At 35.7% G+C, this 26,566-nt stretch overlaps 1 protein-coding gene across 2 annotated transcripts in view; it reads left to right on the top strand.

The window, feature by feature from the left end:
• CCDC32 (coiled-coil domain containing 32) overlaps positions 1 to 23,704 on the top strand; it is a 31,627-nt gene extending 7,923 nt beyond the window's left edge. Inside the window, exons 3-4 of one of the 2 annotated variants that reach the window (XM_031952093.1) lie at positions 5,741 to 5,897; positions 22,326 to 23,704. In XM_031952093.1, coding sequence (XP_031807953.1) covers positions 5,741 to 5,897; positions 22,326 to 22,383 — 215 coding nt within the window. In that variant the 3' untranslated portion in view covers positions 22,384 to 23,704. Of the gene's footprint in view, positions 1 to 5,740; positions 5,898 to 7,124; positions 7,438 to 22,325 lie in introns of those variants that run through there. The other variant, XM_031952094.1, reaches the window with a different exon arrangement.
• Positions 23,705 to 26,566: the final 2,862 nt, after the last annotated feature.

Genomic DNA, 26,566 nt, shown 5'->3' with positions numbered 1-26,566 from the left:
TAGTAAAGCATTACCAACTGCATCAAATCTAGTTTTCTGTTCAGTTGAATTTGTTCCTTTTAATTTTCTTAGTGGTATTTTGGATTTTTTTTTTTTTTTTTAAGGCATTTGGGGTTAAGTGATTTGTCCAGGATCACACAACTAGTAAATGTCTGAGGCTGGATTTGAGCTCAGGTTTTCCTGACTCCAGAGCTGGTACTTGATCTACTGTATCATCTAGTTGCCCCTGGATTATGTTGTTTTGATATATCCAACCTTCCCCTGGTATAACTGAGCTATCTAACTAACTCTTCCTGCCTTTTACTGCTCATGCTGCATTTTTGTTCAAAGATGCTTCACATTTACTGTGTCAGTACTTAAATTTGGCTGAAAAATGGGGTAATAGGCCACATGTGAGATCCTGTAATTTGAAAAGTTGTCATGCTAGGTTGCTTTTTGATATAGAAAGATACTTACTCCAAATCAGCTTCTTGTTAATTATTTTGCTTAAATAAGGATAATAATACTTGCACATCTTACCTTAACAAGGCTGTTGAAAGAATCTAATGAAATATGTGTAAAACATTTTACACACCTTTGCCACATAAATGAATCATTATTCTGAATAAGATAAGATTGTTAGAGAACAGATGACAGCTTTTAAATGTTGAAAAAGTAGACTTTTTTTTTTTGGTTCATAATTAAGGCCAATGATGAAATTATTGAAAAGCAGGTTTTGACCCAGTAAAACATACACAGCAATTAGAGTTGTTTTGAAGTGGAATGAACTGCCTTGGGAAATAGTGACTTCTCCATTACTAGGTATTTGTAAATCAAAGACTAGATGACCACTTATAAGGGATAATTATATAAGATAAGGATTCTTCCTAAATTGAACTTTGTAACCTCTGAATTTTTTCCCAGTGCTGAGATTCTGGGGTACTACAATGACAAGACAAAGTATATGTCATAAAATAATATATATTTAAAGTAGAAGGGATTTGAAAGACCATCTGTTCCAATATCTTCATTTTAAATATGAAGGAAATGAAGGCCAAAGAATTAAGTTGATTTGTTCAACATCACATAAGTAGTGAATATCTGAGATGGGATTTCTGACTCCAAAGTCCAAGATTCTTTCCTTTACACAACAAATTGCCTTTGATATTTAGGAAGAACCCTCATCTTCTTAATATCCTGTTTAGAAACTCCCAAATTGGTTGCTTTTATAGCTGATTAATTCACATATTTTATTTTGACTTCTATGAGCTTTATTTTTAGATAGTGACATTTCTTTTTTTTTTTTTTTTTGATAATAGCCTTTTATTTTTAAATACATGCAAAGATAGTTTTCAGCATTCACCTTTGTAAAAGCTTGTGTTTCAAATTTTTCTCCCTCCCTTCCTCACTACCTCTTCCCCTAGATAGCAAGTAATCCAATATGAGTTAAATAAATCCTTTTAAACATGTTTCCACATTTACCTTTTTTTTCCCCTTCCTTTTTTGCTGAGGCAACTGGGGTTGAATGATTTGCCCAGGGTCACACAGCTAAGGAAGCATTAAGTAAGTGTCTGAGATAAGATTTGAACTCAGGTCCTCCTGATTCAGGGTTGGTACTCTATCCACTGGGCCACCTAGCTGCCCCATGTTTCCACATTTATCATGGTGCACAAGAAAAATCAGTTCAAAAAGGAAAAAAAAAGGAGGGGGAAAAAAGCAAACAACAACAAAAATGGTGAAAATATTATGTTGTGATCCACATTCAGTTCTCACTGTCCTCTTTCTAGATGCAGATGGCTCTCTCATGTCTATTGGAATTGGCCTGAATAAGATGGTGACATTTCTTAACCTCATCCCTAGATCTTAAAGTGCAAAGAATTTGGAGTTCATGTTATCTTATTCATAGATTATAGTGATGTCCATTATTGTTTGTTTGATTTTTGTGGCATCTATTTCATTCTGAAGAATTATATAACACTTAAAACAAACCCAAAAATGGATAAAAATTTTAGGAGAAAATAACTTATAAAAATTTTATAATGTTTAGTCAGATAATTTTAGGAGCCTTGATGATTGGGAGGAAGTAATTGTTTTAGGGTAATTTTGGGAAAAGGAAATATACTACAGATGAAAGAGTGAACATAATTTTTAAGGAACAACATGGAAAGATAAAAGGGGAGATATCAGGGCAATGATAGAAAATAATTTGATATAATGGGGAATGATCAGGAAGATAAAGATATCAAATTAAATTTGTTGGGATTCCACCAGGACAAAATAAATGGGTCATTGCTATGGGTGAAGCATTGTAGCACTGTAGTTAGAGATATCTAGAGCATGTGTTTAATGACTGATAGAAAAGAAGTAAAAGGACAAAAATCCTTTTGATTATGTCAGAGCCATAGGCTTGTGGATAATCAGTATACATGTAACAACTATGAATATTTCAGTAAATGGTCACTGATTCTGAATATTAGATTCCATATTTTCTTTTTTACATTATTTAGGTGGGTGACTATAATTGCTGTAGTTCCTGCTATGAGAGGTAGAACCATTAATGATAGGTTGTGAAAGAGGAGAATTAATAGTAGTATATAATGATGGCTCCTACACGAAACTACCTGAATCCCTCTCTCTCTCTCTCTCTCTTTTTTTTTGAGACTGAATTAATTTTATTTATTTATTTATTTATTAAAATTATAACTTTTTATTGACAGAATCCATGCCTGGGTAATTTTTTTTTTTTTGCTCTTTTTTTTTTTTTTTTTTTTTTTAAATTTAATAGCCTTTTATTTACAGGTTATATGCATGGATAACTTTACAGCATTAACAATTGCCAAACCTCTTGTTCCAATTTTTCACCTCTTAACCCCCACCCCCTCTCCTAGATGGCAGGATGACCAGTAGATGTTAAATATATTAAAATATAAATTAGATACACAATAAGTATACATGACCAAAACATTATTTTGCTGTACAAAAAGAATCCGACTCTGAATTATTGTACAATTAGCTTGTGAAGGAAATCAAAAATGCATGTGTGCATAAATATAGGGATTGGGAATTCAATGTAATGGCTTTTAGTCATCTCCCAAAGTTCTTTCTCTGGGCATAGTTGGTTCAGTTCATTACTGCTCCATTGGAAATGATTTGGTTGATCTGTCTGAGGATGGCCAGGTCCATCAGAACTGGTCATCATATAGTATTGTTGTTGAAGTATATAATGATCTCCTGGTCCTGCTCATTTCACTCAGCATCAGTTCGTGTAAGTCTCTCCAGGCCTTTCTGAAATCATCCTGTTGGTCATTTCTTACAGAACAGTAATATTCCATAATTTTCATATACCACAATTTATTCAGCCATTCTCCAACTGATGGACATCCATTCAGTTTCCAGTTTCTAGCCACTACAAAAAGGGCTGCCACAAACATTCATGCACATACAGGTCCCTTTCCCTTCTTTATAATCTCTTTGGGATATAAGCCCAGTAGTAACACTGCTGGATCAAAGGGTATGCACAGTTTGATAACTTTTTGAGCATAGTTCCAAACTACTCTCCAAAATGGTTGGATTCGTTCACGGTAATTTTTTTTACAACATTATCCCTTGTACTCACTTCTGTTCCAATTTTTCCCCTTCCTCCTTCCACCTCCTCCCCCATATGGCAAGCAGTCCTATACATGTTAAATATGTCATAGTATATCCTAGATACAATATATGTGTGCAGAACCGAACAGTTCTCTTGTTACATAGGAAGAATTGGATTCAGAAGGTAAAAATAACCCAGGAAGAAAAACAAAAATACAGACAGTTTACATTCATTTCCCAGTGTTCTTTATTTGGGTGTAGCTGCTTCTGTCCATCATTGATAATTGAAGCTGAGTTAGATCTCTTTGTCGAGGAAACCTGGATCTCTCTTGATCAGATTGGAACAGAGGGCTCTCAAGAAATGGAAGCTTTCCATGACTAAAACATGACTTTTCCAAGACCAGAATAAGCACAAATTTCATTTATTATTTTCATTTTCAAATCTTATTAATTAAAAAAACACTTAGTTTAAAAACAATTACTTTATTATTTAGCTTTTTTGCTATTGTTGGAAAATGAAATGCCTCAAACATTTAACACTTAAAAGTAGTTGGTTTTCTTGTTGGTGATTTACAACTTAATAACAGTGATTAATTATTCATATTAATATACACTTTCAAAAGTTAAAACCATTGTGAATTTAAAAATTTGTTTGTTTGTTTTGGTTGTCATTTGAAATGGGTGAAGTCATTTGGCCTAGAATTTTACATGTTAATCCATATGCTGTAAAAAAAAAACAAAAAACCCTGAAATTAGAAAATATAGTTAATGGTGAAGACATCTCCACATTCTTTTAAATGAAATAGATCTGTTTAATCAGTTATAGCACTTAAAATAAAAATAAAATTAATTAAACCTATCAGTACACAGCATATTAACCAAATTCAAAGGGAATGCAGAATACCTTATTAGGTTTTGAATATCTAGGCTGCAATTTGAACAATTTAAAAAGGCTCTCTCTCTTTTTTGACATTTTTTAAAAAATAACTTTTTATTGACAGAACCCATGCCAGGGTAATTTTTTTACAACATTATCCCTTGCACTCACTTCTGTTCCGATTTTTCCCCTCCTCCCTCCACCCCTTCCCCCAAATGGCAAGCAGTCCTATACATGTTAAGTATGTCACAATATCTCCTAGATACAATATATGTGTGCAGAACCAAACAGTTCTCTTGTTGCACAGGGAGAATTGGATTCCAAAGGTAGAAATAACCCGGGAAGAAAAACAAAAATGCAAACAGTTTATATTCATTTCCCAGTGTTCTTTCTTTGGGTGTAGCTGCTTCTATCATCATTGATCAATTGAAACTGAGTTAGATCTCTTTGTCCACTTCCATCAGAATACATCCTCATACAGTATCGTTGTTGAAGTATATAATGATCTCCTGATTCTGCTCATTTCACTTAGCATCAGTTCATGTAAGTCTTTTTTGACATCTTTAATCAAGAATTTAGTAATAGAGAGATCCTAGAAATTTTAGATTATTGAGTTCTCACCCAAAATAAGTTAGTATCTAATGAATGATTGGATGTTCCATTATCTTCTCTAAGTCATCTTTTCTAGTTCTTTCTCATGAGGTTTGAAGAAGTTGGCTTCATTGTCACTGTATTAAAAAGAAGCACCATATACGTTTCTTTATTAAAGCTTTTTATTTTTTAAAACATATGCATGTATAATTCTTCAACCTTAACTTTTGCAAAACCTTGTGTTCCAATTTTTCTCCCCCTTTTCCTCCTTTCCCCAGATGGCAAGTAGTCTAATATATGTTAAACATGGTAGAACTATATGTTAAATCCAATAACCATATGTGTTTCTTGAAGAAACTATTGTTGAGTTGAAAATTGACAATATTCACGCTGTTAGAAGAAACAAATATTCTTAAGACAATAACATGCTGAGCTTTTGTGATTACCAAGAAAGTGAACATTGCTTTGATTATAAAGTCTAGTAGGTTTTACTGTTCTAGGATTTTTTGGTTGAGAATGGAAAACAAAAAAGAAATAGTTGAAGGTAAGAAAAAAAAGTTAGTTTCCCTTATCATAATTGATTCATATCTAAGCCCATTTTGGAATAATTGGTCAGTATTGAAAGAACTTGAGTAATAAACATTGGTTTTTCCAATTTAGCTAAAGTCTCATTCATCATTAGATATCTTTCCTTTTTTCCCTTAGAAAAGAAACTAAAAAGAATTAAGGGTTTAAGCCAGGAAGTGACTTCCAAGGACATGCTTCATACCCTTGCTCAGGCCAAGAAAGAATGCTGGGATCGATTCCTTCAGGAAAAATTAGAATCTGAGTTCTATATGGAGGGTCTTGAGTCTGATGAGAGGTAATGAGCCGCTGGGCAATAATATTTCTCTACTTTAATATATCACAATTTGTTTCAAATTTTCTTATTATAGAAACAGTTTGATTACTGAAAACAGTTTTCTCATTTCCCCTAAATGAAAGGACAGTCCTATGTCCTGATATCACTTAAAATCAAATCAAATTTGTTTTTTTTTGTTGTTGTTTTTTTAAACTATAGCTACGTATTTCAATATTAAAAATATCCTCTGAAGTTGTCTTTTTTACAGGAAGGTCTTTTCTTTATCTTTAGGCTGACAATGAGTTTTTGGAATGTATGGAATGTACTATCTTTGCTGGAGCAAATGTTGCAGGCTATATCTTAATTATGTAAGCTGAACTACTTAGGTGTATGGCACAGATGAACCAGTTCTCTATGTATATTTTTAAATATATAAATATATATTAAATATGTTTTAATATATATACACATATGCCCATATATACAATTTTTAAGGTACTTAATTTAGGTGTGTTTTACTTTTAAAAAATACCCCTTTAATAATATTTACTGAGTTTCAATCTCAGGTATCTTGGTGATATAAAAAATATTAGGTGAAATTCTTGCTTTCAAAGCTTGCAACTTAAGAGGAGACTATTTATACATATAGAAAAAGAACTAATAATACAAGATAGAATGTATTAAATGAGTGTTATGAACAATAACACTTTAAAAGCAGAGATCATTGTGGGCAAGAGTGGGAAGGGAAGAATCCCTTATGTGGCAGCTGTTCATACGTAAAAAGAAGTTTATCAGTTGGATGCTTTTATCTTGAGAATTGCTTGTGGAAGGAAACAAGAAGAGACTCACTCACTTTTATTGGTGTGGATGGAAGGTGATGGGGTATAGAGGGAGAGAATGCACCCTCCAGAAATGAAAAGACAAACATCACTGCTCATGGTTCTTTTTAAAAAATATAGTAGCTTTTTATTTTTCAAAACACATACAAATATAGTCTTCAACATTCACCTATGCAAAACCCTGTGTTCCAAATTTTTCTCCCTCCCTCTCCCTCTTCCCTCCACTAGACAGCAACCAATCCAATATAGGTTAAACATACTGCTCCCAGTTCTACAATTCTATTCTGATCAAATGTTCAAGGCAAAAGATTGGTGGGGGATATGATGGAGAGTAATAAGCATGATAATCCTTAAGTAAATTCATCAATGATGTCGATTAAGTTCACCTTCTAGCCCTTCTCTTTTGTAGTACTTTGGAACATTTCAAGAGGTGGCTGCAGCCAGACAAAGTGGCTATCAGTGCTGAGGAGATACAGTACCTGATTCCGCCAGAGTCACAGTCTGAGAAGCCCGGGGAGGAGCCAGCAGCCGTGGAACAATAAACCACACACACCACGCAGCTGTCACAGGTCCCCAGAGACCAGTGGAGTTCTCAGCAGCAAGTAATGAAAGGAGAGTTGAAGGTTAAAAAAAAAGAGAAGCAGTCCAAATTTCTACTCTGCAAAGCAAACAGCTGCAGGCCTCCAAAGACCTGCTTAGGATCTAGCATATGTGATTGCCTTGGATGAAGTGACTGGTTCTGTGCATACTGGACCCAAATATTGCTTTTCTCTCTGTTGTTTTGCAGCTCTTCCATACCCTGAAGCTTCAGGTTAGATCACTGTTAGTAATCTGATGAAGGACCAAGCATGGAAAATGTTTGGAGAAATTGATGCCCTAGGCTTGAATGGACAAATTATGTGAACTTTTTTTCCTTCCTTCATGGGTAAACAAACTCAGAGCTCTCATATTGCTGGTTGTATCCCTACATGGCAAGAGATTTCTGTTTAATAGAACAAACCTATCAGACACAGTGTTTCCTGTTCATGTTCCAAACACCTCTATAAATTTTATAAGGGCACAGGGGAGGAAAAAGTCTACCTCCTCACATGTCAGCCCCTCTCAGTATGCTCTGCAGTGATATTAAATAATATCCCTACCTGACATTTGTATTGTGCTTCATGGTTATTAAAGCCCATCCACTTAAGTTATCTTACCTGATCCTCACCACAGCCCTGTGAACTAGGTAGGGCATAAGTTGTTATTCCTATATTAGAGTTAAGGAGATGCCTTTTGCCCAGGATCATATCTAGTAAGTATTAAAGCTATGACTATCACCCGGATCTTCTTATCCTAAATCCAATCCTTTTTTTTTTTCTGAGGCAATTGGGGTTAAGTGACTTGCCCAGGCTCACACAGCTAGGAAGTGTTAAGTGTTTGAGGCCAGATTTGAACTCAAGTCCTCCTGATTTCAGGGCTGGGGCTCTATCCATTGTATTACCTAGCTGCCCCCAATTCTTTTTTTCATTAAATGCTTTTTCACTAAAGGATGAAGTGGCAGAACCCTGAAGGAAAAGGATTTTATTTTTTCTATTGCCTGATTTATTTTTGTAATAGGTTTAGAATGGGGAGAATATTGAGAATATATGTATGTAAGTATGAGTATCTTTCTATTTCATTTTTTCAGCTGTCTTATTAAAAATTCTAAGTTCTAAATCACATTTTAAGATGATTTTAGTATTTAGTTGGTATTACAACTGAAAAGTTTTGTTTTTGTACCTCCTGGCAGTTCTCCTGAGCATAAACTTCTTTTTGTTTAGATATTTGTTTAAATTGTTTTGATTTGGTATATACTGACCATAAAAAGCTTTTCCCATCTTAATACCTATTTATATGTATCATAGTTCTCATGGCTACTTTCAGGGAGAGAAAAAAGGAAAAAAAATGCACGAAGTAACAGAATTGGTGCCTGCATTGCCTGTGACCTTCTATTTAATGAGTATTCTTCTAGCATTATGAACCTCAGGTTGCCTTTATGGGCAGTGTTGCTTTTGCTGCCAGAGCTCCACAGTCTAATTCAGGCATTGAACTAAAGTAATTGGTACCTTGATAATTGGTACCAAATTCAGATGGAAAAGAGTGTTGTAAAAACCATTGATTGTTCCTCAATTGAATGCTTGGTCTAAAAGAAAAGAACCTTGGCTATATTCAGAATTTTAAATTTCTTGAAAAGCCTTTGGAAATATTTGTTCCTTACATATTTTGGTCAGGGAAAGTTTAGGAACTATGTTTTTAACCAGCAGGCTTCATTCAGTTTGGTAACTTAGTATCCATGACAGATCCAGAGAGATGTGCCACAGTATCTGTAAATTCCAAGGAAACTGGAATTGGCTCCTGAGATTGCTGTAAGGAATATAAAAGAAAATCATCTCTTTGATGATTTTCAACCTCTTACCTATGCTTTGTGGTTATCTGCTGGCCTTACAATAAGTAGATGGATTTTTGTTTTTAAGATTTTATATTTTATCATTTTGAGAAACTACCTTTTTTTTTCTTGGTGACAATTATTTTAAAAAGTCAGAGAAGGGGGACAGCTAGTTGGGATAGTGGATAAAGCACCAGTCCTGAAATCAGGAGGACCTGAGTTCAAACCTGCCTTAGACACTTAATACTTGGTGGTTATATGATTCTGGGCAAGTCACTTAATCCCAATTGCCTCAGCCCCCCCCAAAAAAAAAGTCAGAGAAGAGGAAGGTTGTCACCAGTAGCTAGAACACCCAGAGAAAGTGTTGCTTTCTAGGAAATAGGAAACTAGTTGAATAGTATCTTCACAACTCAAGCAAAAATCCATCACTGTCTTTTTCCTACCCTTTGGCATATTTAAAAAAAAAAAGTAAAATTCTTTTAAAAATGTAAATAATATTTTATTTTTTCCAATCACATATAAATGTAGTTTTCAACATTCTCTTTTTTAAAGATTTAGAGTTCCAATTTTTTCCCCCTCCCTTTCTCCCTTCTCCTCTCTCCAAGATGGCAGGCAATCTGATATAAGGTATATTTGTACAATCATGTTAAGAATACTTCCAGATTAATCAGTTTGTGAAAGAAGAAATAGAACAAAAGGGGAAAAAACACAAAAAAACCCAAATTAAGTGAAAATAGTATGTTTTGATCTGCATTCAGATTCTATTTCTTTCTCTGGCTATGGATAGCAGTTTCCATCATTAGGACTTTTAGAATTGTCTTGGATCATTGGGTTGCTGAGAAGAGCAAAGTCTATCATAATTGATCCTTGCAACAATGTTGCTTGTATACAATGTTTTCTGATTCTGCCCACTTCACTCAGCACCAGTTCACTTAAATCTTTACAGGTTTTTCTGAAATCTGCCTATGCATCATTTCTTATAGTATAATAGTATTCCAGTACATTCATATATCACAATTTGTTTAGCCATTAATAGGCATTCTCTCAGTTTCTAATTCTTTGCCAACACAAAAAGAGCTGCTATAAATAATTTTATTCATATAGGTTCTTTTCTCATTTTTATGATTTGTTTGAGTTAGCAGTGATATTGCTGGATCAAAGGGTATGCACAGATTGATTGCCCTTTGGACATGGTTCCAAATTTCTCTCCAGAATGTTTGGATCATTTCACAACTCCACCAATAATACATTAGTGTCCCAATTTTCCCACATCTTCTCCAACATTTATAATTTTTCAAAAGGAAAATTCTTGAGAATGGAAGGATAGAATTATCTGGGATGTTTTGCTTTATATACGGATTTAGGTAGTTGGAGCAGGCATGAAGAAAGAGCCAGGTGATTTTAAAAAATGTTTTATTAATGCTTTTAAAAAATACTGTTTCTTCCCACTGACTTCCCATACCTATCTGAATAGAGCCCTCCATCATTAAAAAAAAAAGTATAGTCAAACAAAATTGAATCAGTACAGAGGCTATATCTGAAAATATATGCTTCATTCCACATCTCTGCTTCTCTGCTGAGAAGTATGATTGGTCACTTCTGCATGAATCGGAATTTTGAAGTCTTTAAATATTTTTTCCTTCACGTTATTGCAGGCTTGGTTCTGCTTACTTCATTACCATTTCATACAAGTCTTCCCAAGTTTGTCTGAATTCTTAAGTATTCACTTTTTAGGATACAATAATATTTTACCACACTCATATGCCATCATTTGTTTAGTCATTCCCCAGTGGATGGGTTCTTCTTTTATTTTCAGTTTTTTAATACAAATATGCTACTATAAATATTTTTGTATATTTGTGAGACATCTCCCTCTGTCTTTTACATTCTTGGGTTATGTGTCTAGTAGTGATATTATTAGGTATAATTCCAAATTGTTTCCTAGAATAATTGGATGATTCTCCACTTCATGTAGCAAGGCATTTATGTGCTAGTCTTCCTACAGCTCATTTACCATTTTCATCTTTATCATAGGATCAAAGAATCATACATTTATAACTGAAGAGTCTTCAGGGTATCTTTTTCAATCTCCTTTGCCCATCCATCCTTTTTTATACGTGAGGAAACTAAGGCCTAGAGATGTATATTTACTTGACTAAGGTCATACAGTTAAGTAAACGTTCAGTTGAAATTTGAACCCAGGTCCTCTGACTCCAAATCTAATGTTCTTTAACAACTCATATTTCTGTAGCTTTTTAATGTTTACAAAGTGCTTTTCTTCTCAGGTACTTCAATTTGCATTTTTATTAGTGATTTGGAGCATTGCTTCATATGGTTATCGATAGTTTTGCTCATTTATCTGTTAGGGAATGGTTCTGGTTCTTAAATGTTTATATTAATTCTTTATGTATCTTGGATATTAGACATGGAGATTTGTATATTGATTTCCTTATTACTTCTGTAGATTGGAAGCAAATATTCTAACTTCTTTAAGCCTAAACTTCCCTCTGGATTCATGGTTTCATTATTTGGAATTTTTTCTCCTTAGTTGCAGTTTACAACCTTTCCTTCCCTTACTTGATTTCTGCCTTTGCTGTAAGCTAAAAAAAAAAAAAAAAAATCATCACCTGATGGCCAATCCTTTAGTAAATGAGCTTTTCCAAACTTAGTGAGACCTCAAACCATAGGCACAGAATTCAGGGACCAGGCTTATAAGTAAAGCCTTTCCAGCTTGGCAATATGTGGAGGTTTTCCACTTCAGCCTTTAAGAACCCTGCTTCGTTGTACTACACATGAGTAAGATGAGACATTGAAATTGGTATGTGAAAGATTTGAATTTTATCATGGGAGTAATCACATTAGCCCCAAGTTTTCTTCATTCTGTGAAAAAGAAGCAAACAAATTTTAATTCCCTGGAGTCTTAGCATAGTTTCTTATCCTACTTAGTCGCTCATCAAGTGACCTTGGAAATGGAAATGGTTTTCTGGGTAATGTTTCCAGAGATCACTGAAATTCATGAAGAAGGAGAATGGTCTTTATTATTCCTTACTGTCTTCCCTGCCTGTGTCTCTTAAGTTAAAAAAAATAGAAAATTGATGATTGGAGTAATAGTTTATGTTAAATATAAAGTATTGGAATGAAAATAACCTCTGGGAGTAGAGCAGTAGTGTGAATTCCTTCACATAAGCTAGAACAGGTAAGATTTATGCCAGAGAGACAAGGGGCCAGCTGATTGGTGTTTTTAATGGTTAAAACAAAATAAAACAAAAACAGTAATTACTCCATGGTCTGAAAAGACTCGTACTGGAATTTCATAGAATTGTCCCCAGTACAAACTCCAGAAATGTGGAGGCAGCAAATGAACAAACAGTGAATCAACCAGTGGTTGCCAACATACTTACTTGCCTGGCAATGCTATTGTTGATAAAATTGTTTGAAGAGAAATGGTGTTTTGGACTGGCTGGCTGACTATTAGGGTATAAATGTCTAGAAGAGATGCCTGTGCCCTATCCCTCAAGGCAAGACTATATGCCCTAGTTGCTGGAGATAACTACCTTTTTCTCCAGAGACCTCAAAGATTTGTTTGTTTGTTTGTTTGTTTATTTTTACTTCTCTGAGATGCTTCTGGAATTTAAAGGATATTGCCATGCACATGCTGCCCTGTGGGTTCCAAAACAGAATAAAAGACTTGATTTTCTAGCAAGGCAGTAAAAGACAGAGGCCAGTAAAAATAGGTGCATTCGTCCACCTCACTCAGGAGACCTGTTTAGAGCTTGAGGTGGTTATTATATAACACTAACATTTATGTAGTATTTTTTTGTGGCATGCCACAACTCTAAAGGAAATAGTACAAATATGATTATCCCCATTTTTGTTGTGCGGAAACAAGCTCAAGGTCAGGATTAGAATTTGAATTCAGATCTGACTTTCCATTACTTTCTCTCTATAAAAGGAATTATGAATTGCTGTGGTACAGATGGGGAAATGAGAGTTCCATAGGCAGTTGTTGAAAAATCTGTTTGCCATACAACCTTCTACTTCTTACCTCCCAAGCCTCCATAAAGTATAATGAAATTGTATCCCCCAAAAAGGTAACATATCCATGGAGAGATCGATAATCTGAATGAATGTTTCTTGCTTCTTTTGTTTGGTCCCTACTATAGTTTCTTTTGTCTCTCTTTTGAATGGAGGTCTTTTTCTTTTCACTACTACACCTCTTAGAAAAAATTGTCTATGCCCGATATTTGTTTATTACCCACTCTTTAATCCCCATGTATTTTACCCTTCTAAAGTGAAGCTGGTTTCTCAAAGGGTATCAGTTTTCTAATAATTGCTAAATCCAATCCCCCTCATCCTCATCCCCAATTCTCATCAACACTGATCATTCCTCCCTTGGTTTTAGAGGCAACTCCTGCCTCTCTGACCCCTTCTCTGTTTCTGCCAGCTCCTTTTTCTCTTCATGATCCTAGAGGGTCAGTAATCTTCAGGGTTCTGTCTTTGGCCCTCTGTTCTCTCTCTGCTTAGCAAATTCCCTCTTACAGCTTTAACTACCACATCTATGCTGATGACTCATATTTGTTTGTTTCTTGGCTTTTATGCTCCAAACCTACCTCTTCAGCTGGCTATGTAAAATATTTCATTTGGATGACCTACACCACTGCAAACTCAATATATCCAAAAACCCAACTTTGGCCTCTTAAGCTTGCTGTTTTTTATTATCTTTTATAAGTGGCATTCTGGTTTTCCATGTTTAAAATCTTATTTTTGTCTCTTCCCTAGCTTGCATTTCTCATAATCAGTTTTATTCATTCAACCTCAATAATCAAATATTAAGAGGTGATTCAGGTCAATTCCAATAGACTTGTGATGAAGAGCCATCTGCATCCAGAGATAGGATTGTAGAGAGATTGAATGTAGATCACAACATAGTATTTTCACCTTTTTGTTGTTGTTTTTTACTTGCTTGGTTTTTTTCTCATTTTTTTTTCCTTTTTGATATAATTTTTCTTGTGCAGTATGATAAATGTGGAAATATTTACAGAAAAATTGCACATGTTTAACATATATTGGGAGAGAGGGGAGAGGGAAAAGGCGGGAGAAAAATATGGAACACAAGGTTTTTCAAGAGTGAATTTTTTTTGCTTGTTTTTAAAAAAAATTTTAAGTGTTGAAAACTATTTTTGCATGTATTTTGAAAATAAAAAAGCTATTATTAAAAAAATCAAACATTAAGCACTTACAGTGTGCTTGGCATTGTGCTAAGCTGTGTATACAAAAAGGAAAAAGCTAGCCCCTGCTTTTACAGCCACCTCTGCAAAATATTTCTCATTTACCTTCTGCCTTCCCTTTCTTGGCACTATTCTGGCACTAGTTCTCATCACCCGTCCTCTTGGAGGATTATGATCACCTCACAGACTTTTCCTCCTCCATTTTTTCTGCTCTTCAGTTGAGTTTTCATAGCTCAGCCAAAGTAATCATTCTTCTTTGAAGCTCTACTCATGTCACTTGTCTGCTCAGAAATCTTCAGCGACTCATTATTGCTTACTAAGTATGATTCACACCTCCCCAATCTGGCATTAACTTACCTTCTTGGCTTTTTCTTACATGACTTTCTTCTCTGCATTAAAAACCTTGGCCAAACTGGATAGTCCTTTTTCCTGAAAACATGCTCCACACTTTCTCACCCCCATGTATTGGTTCATGTGAAGCTTGAGAACTTTCACCGGGAATGTTCTCCCTAAATTTTCTTGAATAGCCAGTTTAAATGCCACTTCCCCCACAAAGACTCTGATCTCACTCAGATCTACCTTCCTCCTGAGACCTTAAGCCACATTTTGGTTCCTGTCTCTTTTCAGGGTCACTGGTCTAAGAATTCTCCCCTGGGTGGGCTTGGTAGGTACTAGGGGAAAAATGGGCCACTTTTCCCATGAAGTTGGTAACAATTTGGTGATTTTTACTTTAGTTCTACTCAAACTACCTTTATGACCAGTTGGGAGCTTCTTAGGGCTGAGGACAGCTGGGTGGCACAGTAGATAGAATGCCAGGCCTGGAGTTAGGAAAACTCATTCATATTCATGAATTCAAATCTGGCCTCAGACACTGTGACCCTAGGCAAATCATTTTACCTTGTTTGCCTTGGTTTCCTTATCTCTAAAGTGAGCTGGAGAAGGAAATGACAACCATTCCAGTATCTCTGCCAAGAAAACCTCAAAAGGGATCACAAAGAGCTGGACATGACTGAAATGACTGAACTGATTGAATTATAGATTTGTGAAACTGAGGCCCTAATGGACAGATATGAAGTGAAAAACAAGCTTTTCATATGCTCTCCTGGCCAATTCTGCCCTCAAGATCAATGAATTTGTTAGGCTCCTATCTGCCTGTTGTGAGGAGCTCCTTCACAGAACCAGGAAAGAAGGAGAAACCATTGAATGACTTCTTCTGGAAGGTAATTTTGAGCCTATTACACAGATCTTAAGAATGAACTCTGAAATTATAGCATTAAGTAATGTCAATTCCTGCTAAAATTATTGATTGGATGATTATAAAGGGGTGTTTTGTGAACTTTAAAAATGAAGGTGATTACCAATAAATGGATAGGTTAAAAAATGAATTTATTCCAGAATAACCTAATCTCCTCCCTCACCCCTTTTTTTTTCCTTATAATTATTAGGCTAGTAGATGAGAATAATACCACAGATAGAATAGGAAAGTGGCAAGATACAGAAGTTATTTTTATCGCTGAATTCTTCAGTTTTACTCATGGACATAAAGTATATTTAAATTTCATCAAGGCTTTTGACAAAAATCTCATATCTTAGTGAACATGATGAAGATTTTCAGAATAAATGATAATACAATTATATACATTCAGAACTAGTTGATTAGAAGTTAGTGTTGATTAATGAATTAATTGGTGCTAACCAATTAGGTAGGTCTCTAATGAAGACTATCCTTGTTTCTATTGTGACTCATTCTCAGTGACTTAGATGGAAGCATACATATAGCATGCTTACAAAATTTTGGATGGCCTAAAGACAGGAATGCTAATTGGCAGAATTAGGATCTAGGAATATCTCAGGAGACTGGACTAATGGGACAAATCTAGAACACCAAGCAGTAAAGATTCAAAATGTTACACATTTAAATATAAAGTAATAGACATGGCTAGATGACAAGTCACGGTAGAAAAATGTTGGAATCTTTGTGGACTTAAGAGTTGATAATGAGTTACTGTGATGTGGCAGCCAAAAGAATAATTCATTTTAAAATTGCATTAATAGAAATAGAGTTCAAAATGTGGGGAGGGCTAGTTTCATTGAATTTTGTCCTAAACTGAAGCTACGGCATAGTGTCCAATTTTAGGTGCCACATTTTAGAAAGAACAAAGGCAAGATACAGTCTAACTATAAGTGATCAGAATCCTGAGGGGACTGAAATCTTGCTGTCTTGAGATTAGCAGAAGGGTCTTTTATCTTGAAGAGAAAACTAAGGGGTAATAGATTTCAGCTGTTTGAGAGGTACAGAAAATCAATTCAATTTGTCCTATTGACTCCAGAAAGCATATAGTTCCAACCAATAATTGAAAACTATAGAGAAGCAAATTTCAGCTTAACATAAAGACGAGCTTCCTAACAAATTTAAGTGAGGTAGTGAGTTCTTTGTTAAGTATTTTTAAGTAGAAGCTTAATATTCATTTTTACAGAATATCATAGAAAAGATTTTTCTTTTGTCCAGAGGTTATGCTAAAATGAACTCTGCATTCCCTTTAAACTGCAATTCTATAATTAAAGGATTCTGTACTTTTTACCTGTTGAATAGCTATAAGTGGTTCTTGGGACAGATTGTTTGTGGTAGAGAAAAATCTATAGGTTTCTCATTCCAGATTCAATTTCAGAAGTAGAGATTGGACCTTAAATTTTTGCATTTCAGATCTTGTATTTTCACACTGTACTGAGCAAGTCTTTTTCAATCTGGCTCTTCTTGCCTTGCCTAGATGCTCTGATAGTTGGGCCAGGCTCAACCCTTTAGGCAGGGAGGTTCCCTGCCTTATAAGCAAGAGAATTTGTATCTTATTCTGACCCATATCTTTCCCAAAGGCATAGTCCTGTGCAGATTAACTAGTTTGAAGAGCTATAATAGCCAAAATCAAAAAACAAAAAACAACATAAAAACCTGAAGCTTATGGGCCTCTCTGACCTTTAAAGAATACTTATGGGTGTCAGACACTGGGCTCCCTCTTCTGCCTAACATCCTTACCTTGTCATTTTCTAGATATTCATTTGCCATTCTTATACATCTTATTTAATTCACTGACCAATACCTATGCCATCTCCCTGCTTGTGATAGTATAGGAAATCAACATATGTTGCTGATGGAGAATATTCTCTATACAACTCTAAACATTTGGCTGCCTCAGTGAGTTGTCCTAGTGTAAAAGTGAATTTAATTCAGAAATGATATAGTGACAGCTGCATGGACAAGGTATGATAGTTCCATGAAACTGAGTGTACCGAGGTGTAAGAATAACATCTCTGAAGGCCATCACTGACCCCTTTACCACTTCTTTCATAGCCTAAGAACCATTTCACCAAGTGTTTTGGCAATTGATATCCAGTTATATCTACTGTTGCTAATCCATCCTTCATACCCTGGGGCCCCATTGAATCTAGATCTAGTTCCATCTAATAAATGAAAACTACTTGTATCCTTTACCCAAAACCCTTCTTCCTACACTACATGTGCTCCAAGATATTTGTATTAGAACTTGAGCTTCCCCTTGTGTGAGTTAAAATGCCCCATTAATAAAAGAACTATTTTATACCTAACTAGTGTCTTTTTTTTTTTTTTTTTGGTGAAGTCTCCAAGTTCTGTAACTGCTGATAAAAAAAAAAAAGAAAGCAGCCCAAGCCAATGAGACGTTAAGGCACTTTCTTGTGGCCTGCACCAGTATTTTTACCTTAATTTTGGGAGGACAGTACTGGGGCTCAGACCATGATTATGTGACACCAGAGTTCCTAACTCACTTTCTGTATCAGTCAAGGACACATGAAAATATTCTGAATTTTCTATGTGTGCTGTCCACATATGGGCAGTTAATAAGTAAAGGTGCCAAGAATGATTAGAACATAAAAGAACCCCAGAGATGTTCTTCAAGGCTTCAAGGATGTGTTCAGATAGGGAAGGATTCAAGTTCTTTGCAAAGGAAATTGAGTTATTTATGAAAGAAGCTGAAAGGATCCTAAAAGAGATTTTAAAAAAAGGAAAAGGACCTATATAAACAAAAATATAGCAGGTCTCAGAGCAAAAAATTTGAAATTGAGTGGATGTCCATCAATTGGGGAATGGATGAATAAATTGTGGTATGTGATTATGAGGGAATATTATTGTTCTATGGGAAAAGATAAACAGGATGCTTTCAGAAAAACCTGGAAACTCCTCCATGAACTTAAGAAAAGTAAAATGTACAAAGTAATCGCAATGTTATAGGATGATTAGCTGTGAATGATTTTGCTATTATCAGCAATGCAATGATCCATAATTACTCTGAAGGACTTATGATGAAAAAATCTTATTCATACGCAAAGAAAGAACTTACTGTTCTTTCTTTGAATACAGATTGAAGCATTCTCTCTTTTTAATTTTATTTTTTAAAGGGGGAAGATCTATGATTTTTTTTACAGCATGACTTTTATAGAAATGTTTTGCATAACTTCACATGAGCTTTCTTAATGGAAGCTGGGGGTGGAAAGGAAGGGAGAGAATCTAGAACTCAAACGTTTAAAAAAACATGTAAAAAATTGTTTTAAGTGTAACTGGGGAAAAATAAAAAATATTAAATATGAAAGAAGCTGAGAGCTCTTTTCCATAATGTCATGAACCTGAAGCACAAATGTAGAGTGATATGGTATTCTCAGGAAAGGAGAAGATAAGAGATGAACAAGACTTAGCAAGAGGTTGTGGGGTATTAGGATTCTGGAATTGGCTAGGAGGGTGTTATTGAGCAAACCAGAAACTATAAGAATCAAAATAATTTGGAAGGGTCAAAGAAGACTGAAAAGACAATGGGTGAATTAATACCAGAGCAACTGAGTGCGTAGAAGCCCCTGGGAGAAGCAAGAAAATGGCCATATGTGGAAACCACCCTGTCTTTACCAAGGTCTCTGACATCGTTGGTATTACTGGACTTTTCCCTATTGGTATTGTTCGTTTTGTTATCTTGGAGAACGGGGATTGATCCTCTGGGGAATGGAGGAAGAAAATAGCATTTTTCCCTTGCTAAATGTTCTCAGCTGAGTACTCTTTCTGTTCAAAATGGAAAAATACCACATTTGGAATTAAAGGACCTGAGTTCAAACTCTTGCTATGTGACTACAGTAAATTACTTAATAGTCATAGAAAGTGGTTTAATAGTTCTAGACCTCAGCTTTCTCATATGTATTCTGACTATTAAGGTTTTTCATGTGAGCTTCTATTAAGGTTTCTTTTGCCTTTAAATCTAATATCCTTTTGCACATGTTTAACCTATATCAGATTGCTTGTTGTTCTGCATTAGTTTTGTTTGTACAAAAACTTTTCAGTTTGGTATAATCGAAATTTTTTATTTTGTGATCAGTAATGATCTCTAGTTCTGCTTTGGTCATAAAGACCTTCCCCTTCCACAGGTCTGAGAGGTAAACTATCCTATGTTCCTCTAATTTATTAATAATTTCATTCTTTATGCCTAGGTCATGAACCCATTTTGACCTTATCTTGGTGTACGGCGTTAAGTATGGATCAATGCCTAGTTTCTGCCATATTAGTTTCCAATTTTCCCAGCAATTTTTATCAAACAGTAAGTTCTTATCCCAAAAGCTGGGATCTTTGGGTTTGTCAAAGACTAGGTTGCTATATTTGTTGACTAGATTGCTTGCTGTTCTAAGGAAGGGGAAGGGAGAGAGAAAAATTTGGAACACAAAATTTGGTAAAGTTGAATGTTGAAAACTACGGATTTGGGAAAATAAAATACTATTTTAAAAAGGAATCTATCATTCTTTATATCTCCTGTATTAAATTAGATCTGTCTTAAAATGCTTGATGGGGAAGTGAATATACCTAGGAAGAATAGGAAAGGAAAAAAATTCAGATATGCCCAGGATCTGAATATAGCTTACAAATAATTGTTTAAAGGGAAACTCTCAAGACTGACCAGGAGGAGAAGTGTCTAGGAGCTTTACAACCTGGTTTATATCTAAAAATAGAAATGTTATTTACCTTAATAAGTCACCATAGAGATGGCTCACTGACCTGGTTCCTTCCAGGCTGCCTACAAAGATGCCCAAGGCTAACCTTAAAATAAATAAATAAAAAACAAGAATACAAAACCTCTTACTAGATGCTGGTATTTCCTGTAGTTACTGTGTTGCATTTCAAATCCCTTTTCATCCAAACTCCATGGTGCCTCCACTTCTCACTCTCTTTTAGACCCCCTGCATTTCTGATTTCTTACCTCTCCATTCAATAGAAACTTTTTTGTTCCAAGTTACCAGCGAAACCTTAATTACTACATCTAATGGCCTCAACTCAGTACTCAACTTCTCTGCAACATTTGACATTATTGATATCTCTGTCATTATGGACACTGATTTTAGTGACACTGTTTTCTCCTGGTTTTCTTCCTCCTCCTCTGACTGCTACTTCTCATTCCTTTCTGCTGGATCTTCATCATATCAGATGCCCTAACTGTATATACCTCTATCTTGAGCCCTCCTCTTTTTTCTCTAAACCAGGAATTCTTTAGCTTTTTAAAAAATACTTTAGTAGACAGGTGAAGCCTGTGGGCTCCTCAGAATAATGTTTTTAGATAAATACAATAACATATATGATCACAAAGGAAACCAATTATGTTAAAATGCAGTTATAAAAAAATTTTTTTTAAGTTTGAAGACCCCAGGTTAAAAAGCTGTTCTAAAAATGCTCTAAATCACTATTGATTAGAGAATTGCAAATTAAGACAGTTCTGAAGTACCACCTCACATCTCTCAGATTGGCTAAAATGATAGGAAAAGATAATGATAAATGTTGGAGGGGATGTGGGAAAACTGGGACACTGATGCATTGTTGATGAAGCTGTGAAATGATCCAACAATTCTAGAGAGCAATTTGTAACTATCCAAAAGGTTATAAAACTGTATATACCTTTTGATCCACCTGAGTCTATATCTCCAAGAGTAAAAAAGAGGGAAAAAGACTCATATGTGCTGAAATGTGTGTAGCAGCTCTTTTTGTGGTATTAAGGAGCTGGAAATTGAGTGGATAATCACCCATCATTTGGGGTATGGCTGAATATTGTTCTGTAAGAAATGATGAGCAGGCTGATTACAGAAGGGCCTAGAAAGACTTACATAAACTGATGATGAGTGAAGTAAACGGAAACAAGAGAACATTGTACACAGTAACAAGAAAATTATGTAATGATCAACTGTGATGGACATGGCTCTTCTCAACAAAGTGATGATTCAAGGCAATTTCAGTAGACTTGAGATGCCATCTGCATCCAGAGAGAGAACTATGGAGAATGAATATAGATTGAAGCACAGTATTTTTACTTTTTGTTTGTTTTTTCTTTCTCATGGTTTTTTCCCTTTTGGTCTGATTTTTCCTGTACAACATGATAAATGTGAAAAAATGTTTAAAAGAATTGCACATATTTGACCTTTATCAGAGTGCTTGGGGAGGGAAATGGTGAGGGAGGGAGAAAATTTGGAACCCAGAGTCTTACAAAAATGAATTTTGAAAACTATCTTTACATGTATTTGGGAAAATAAAATCCTATTAAAAAAAGAAAAATAAGGAAATAAAAAAGGATCTCTGTTCTAAATATTCCTTTCTGATCTCATCAGTTTCCATGAACTTTATTCTCATCTCTGTACTAATGACACTGACCCAGGAATGTTCTGGTAAATGTTTAACAACTAGCTATATGGGGGAGAAAATGTACCTACCCATGGCACATTTTTATATTTACATCGCCAACATTTTCTTCATCACTTTCTAAAGTCTAGGGAGTCAATAAAACAATAAATCAAACCCTGATTCACAGCATTTGCCAATGTCTAAGGTGGAAATAGATTGAAATTTTAATGATCAGTTCACTTGAGCCAGTTGGAGCTGGCTCCAGCATGCTATGGCCTAAATCTAAATGTCTACCCCTTTATCTCTCTACAGAGCTCCCGTCTTTTATCACCAGTTGTCTACAGAGCATTTAGAACTTGATGTCACATAGGCATCTCAAGCTCAACACATTCAAAACAGAACTTGCAGCTAGATAAAATGCTGAAGCTGAAGTTGGGAATATCTGAGTTCAAATCCAGCCGTGGACACTTATTAGCTATACGACTTCAAGCAAATATTTTAACTTGTCTCAGTTTCCTCATCTGTAAAATAGGGATGATAATAATAGCACCCATTTTCCAAGGTTGTTTGTGAAGATCAAACAAGATAATTATAAATCTCTTAGAGCACGACACATAGAGGTACTCTATACATGCAAACTACCATTACTATTATTATTATCAATTATTCACCTCCCCCCACAATGGTGCTCTTATTTGAAATTCTCTAATTCTGTCATCCAGGTTCACAACATCAGTGTCTTTTCTCAACTTTTCACTCTCTTTCCATACATATTTAATCAATGACAAATCTTACCCTTTTTAGCTTTATGTCTTACATATATCTTCTTTTTCCTACTCACAAAGCCAACATCCTAGCATAGAGATGTCAAAATGCAATCCCCAAACGTCTAAGTATGTCTGAAACCACATTAAAATTTGATTGGAAAATATTTACTAAAATAACACAAACAAATAAAAGGTTTTTCTGAGTCAGCATGCAGCCCACAGAGATCCTTATGTATAGATTAATGGTTAGCTTTTTGTTTGTTTATTTGTTTGACAGCATTGCCTTCTTCATCACTTCTAATTTCAAAAACTGGTCTTGGAACTTTAGGTCTCTTTCTTTTCTACTTTCTTCTCCATATAGCCATGTAATTTTTCTAGTACACAAATCTATTTCAACTATCCTCTCTCTTTCCCTCCTTTTCCTTCTCAGCCCCTTCCCTTCCCTCCCATTTAACCTCAAGTTTCTATTACTCCTCTGTTTAGCCCTGCCTTTCCAGTCTTATTATATACATTACTCCCCTTCACGCACTCTTAAGGTCCAGTAATGCTGTTCCCTATATAAGTCTCCATCTCTTGTTTCATGCTTTGCTATAGCTGTCCCCACCCCCCAGCCTCACAGCTCCCCATGCTTCTTCCTCACCTCTTCATTTTGTAATTTGGTTCCCGTCAAGATTGGTTCAAGTATCATTTTCAGGAGGAGGCCTTTCCTGGTCCCCTTAGCTGCTAATGTCCTTTTCCACCTTTTCCACTCCCAAAATTACCTTTGATTTGTTTTGTAATTTGTATATTTTATATATTCACGTGCTCTACCCTGTTGGAATGTAAACTCCTTGAAGGCATAGAGAATTTTACTTTTGTCTTTGTATCACATACAAAGTGCCTGGCACATAATAGTTACCCAATAAAAGCTTGTTTATCGATTGACTTCTGGGTACTCTTTCCCTCTCTTGCAGAACTTTGAATCAGTGTGTGTTCACAGTTCTTCCCTTCTCCATCCCTTTGTCTCACCTTAAGCCTTATGATATATCATAAATCAGACATGATCTATGTGTCTGAGCCTTACCTCCATGGTTCCTTCCTTATCCTCTGGTCCACTCCTGACAAACTTGATTTCTTTCTCCATTTGTCCCAGCAATTTCTTATTGTGGAAGATCCTTTCACCTCCACATTCTACCTCCTGCTGGAAAAATCCTTCCATCCCTTCAGTCCCTTCTGACTGGCCATTTACTTCTAAAACCTCCACTTTAAGGGAAAGGCCCGGGCCCTTCATGGTTCCATGGTTGTCTGAGCTCCAATGCCTGACTCTAGGGACTTTCTTTACAATAAAACTCAGGTACCTTCTCTTCCTCACTTCCACCTCAATTTTCAGTTTCTTTTTATGTGGTGTTTTCCCAGTTAGAATGTAAGAGAGTGGGATAGGGATTAATGCAGAAATAATCCAGTGAAAAGAGAAATCTTTGAGCTAAAAAGCAGAATGAGAAGGGAGGGAACTCTAGAAAGCGGTTGCAGTTGTGTCTGACTTTTGATAATTCCATTTATTTTTTGTTTTTTTTCAAAGACAATAGTTAGACATTTACTTCTCTACAAAGTCCAAAGTAGAGTTGTAGTTAGTGAAATGACTTCAAATGTGTCACATTTGATCCCAGCACTGGTCTATTCTGCACTTTGTCACCACACCATCTCAAAGGCCATAGGTTCATAGATCAAAGAACCTAAATCCAAATCTAGAGTCTAACCCCCTCATTTTACAGGTGTGGGAACAGAGACTCAGGAAAGGAAGGTGGCTTGTGCAATCCACACAAGGCAAGATTAGAACTCAGGACCTCAGACTGCCTGGTCACTGCCTCCCTGGGCACCTGCCTTCATCTATCACCATTCCCATCTGGCTGATCTCCTCTCAGAGAAGCAGGGGTCAGGCTGTGTGGATCTGGGGAGTGGGCTTCCTCTTTCCTGATGTGACTCTATTCACCCTAAGCAAAATGTTCTGTGCTTACCCAAGCTCAACTGAATTAGTATTGGGAACAAAAATTATTAGTTACAGCTCTGGGAAAAGGTAATTTTAGAGGAACTAAGATAAGGAATGAGAAGTAAATGAATACAAGTGAAGATATAGAGCTGGGGGGAATTGTCTCTGAATCTCTTTTCTCTATTCTTTCCAGTTTGGGGTATTGTTTTTTCCCCTGCATTTGGGTCTTTATCTTTGCTTTTTGTGTCTGTCTCCCTATGTCTATATTCCACTTTATTTTTATGCCTTTCTTTGTTTTTATCTTAGCCTTGGTCTCCGCCTTTATCTCTCTCCCTTCACGTCTCTGTTATTGTCTAGATTTTTTTTTTTAATTTTCTGGATCTCTGTATTGATCTGTGCCTGCCTTTCTTTGTCTCTATGTGTCTGTCCTGTCTCTTTGTGTCCCAGTGCCCAGCTCTTTGTTTCTCTGTTTCTCCTTTTTGTCTCTGTCTTTCTGTCTGTATTCTCAGAGCCCCTGTGATCAGGGTATATACCTGGAAGGAGCCTTATCCCCTAGTCTGTGCAGACCAGGAGAGAGCAACATAGCTCATTGGCCTGAGGGAGCTGAGAACACTTCCAGCCCTGCCATTGCTATGGTAACAGTCAGCAGCCCCGGGCTGGGCCTGGGAGATTTTGAGGGACAATCAGGGGAGGAAACATGGTGTGTGTGTGTGTGTGTGTGTGTGTGTGTGTATGTATGTGTGGCGCACTGGGGAGATCGTGGAGAGTATTCTGATTCAGAGATGTGAGACAACTTCTCTCCGATGTCCCAGTCTTTATTGCTTCGTGGGCCTATGCTGAAAAAAAGGACAAAGCCTGGGAGAGTCGGGAACAGTCAGATGGACAGATGAAGGGAGACAGATTGAGAGAGGATGAAAGAGAACAAGAGACAGACATAGCAAAACACACATATGGTGCATACACATGCATGCTTGTGCACACACATAAACACACTGCCTGGAGTGCCATCCCCTCTGGTTAAAAAACCATTGCCTACACTTTTGTTGTCCACTAGGCAGGATAAAAGCAACTTCCCCACAATACAGAAATGTTATTTTTCTTCATAATAAATTCCTTCAAATGAAATCAGCAAATTTTTAGAATTTTCCTAAAAAATAGAATTATTGTATGTGAAAAAGCTGCAAGGAAAGATACCCAGATCAGAAGGCATGTCTTCCAACAGAATCCAGGGTCAGAGAGAATCCAGAATCTTCCAATCACCATATTTTTGTTGATGTATGGTAAGAATTATAGAATCATAATTCTGAGTTGGAAGAAAGCTCAAGAGATCACTTTGTTCAGTCCCTTCCCTTTATACAGATAAGGCATTAGGGTTTGGTGTTTTTTTTTAATCTGTTTTTATTAATTTATCCATACAGAAAAGTTCTAGTGAGAAAACTAATTTACCAAAGCAAATTGGTGATCTGTAATTTAGATTTTTTAGAAGGTTGGTTGCTTAGGTCACTAAGATTGCTGCATGGCATAATATTAGCATTATATTATAATATGTTATGTTACATATTAGTGTATAATATAACACATATGTGTATATTATAGCCCTACATGGAGCAGTGAATAAAGTGCCAGGTCATAAGTCAGGGAAATTCATCCTCCTGATTTCAAATTTAGTTTTAGACATTTACTAGCTGTATGATCTTGGGCAAGTCACTTAACCCAATTTGCCTCAGTTCTTTATCTATAAAATGAGCTGGAAAAGGAAATGGCATAGTACTCCTTTATTCTTGCCAAGAAAACTCCAGATGGGATTAAAAAGAGTCAGA

This window comes from Sarcophilus harrisii, chromosome 2, assembly GCF_902635505.1.
Source record: "Sarcophilus harrisii chromosome 2, mSarHar1.11, whole genome shotgun sequence".
NCBI classification, from domain to species: Eukaryota; Metazoa; Chordata; class Mammalia; order Dasyuromorphia; family Dasyuridae; genus Sarcophilus; species Sarcophilus harrisii.
This window is presented reverse-complemented; position numbering and strand designations above follow the sequence as displayed.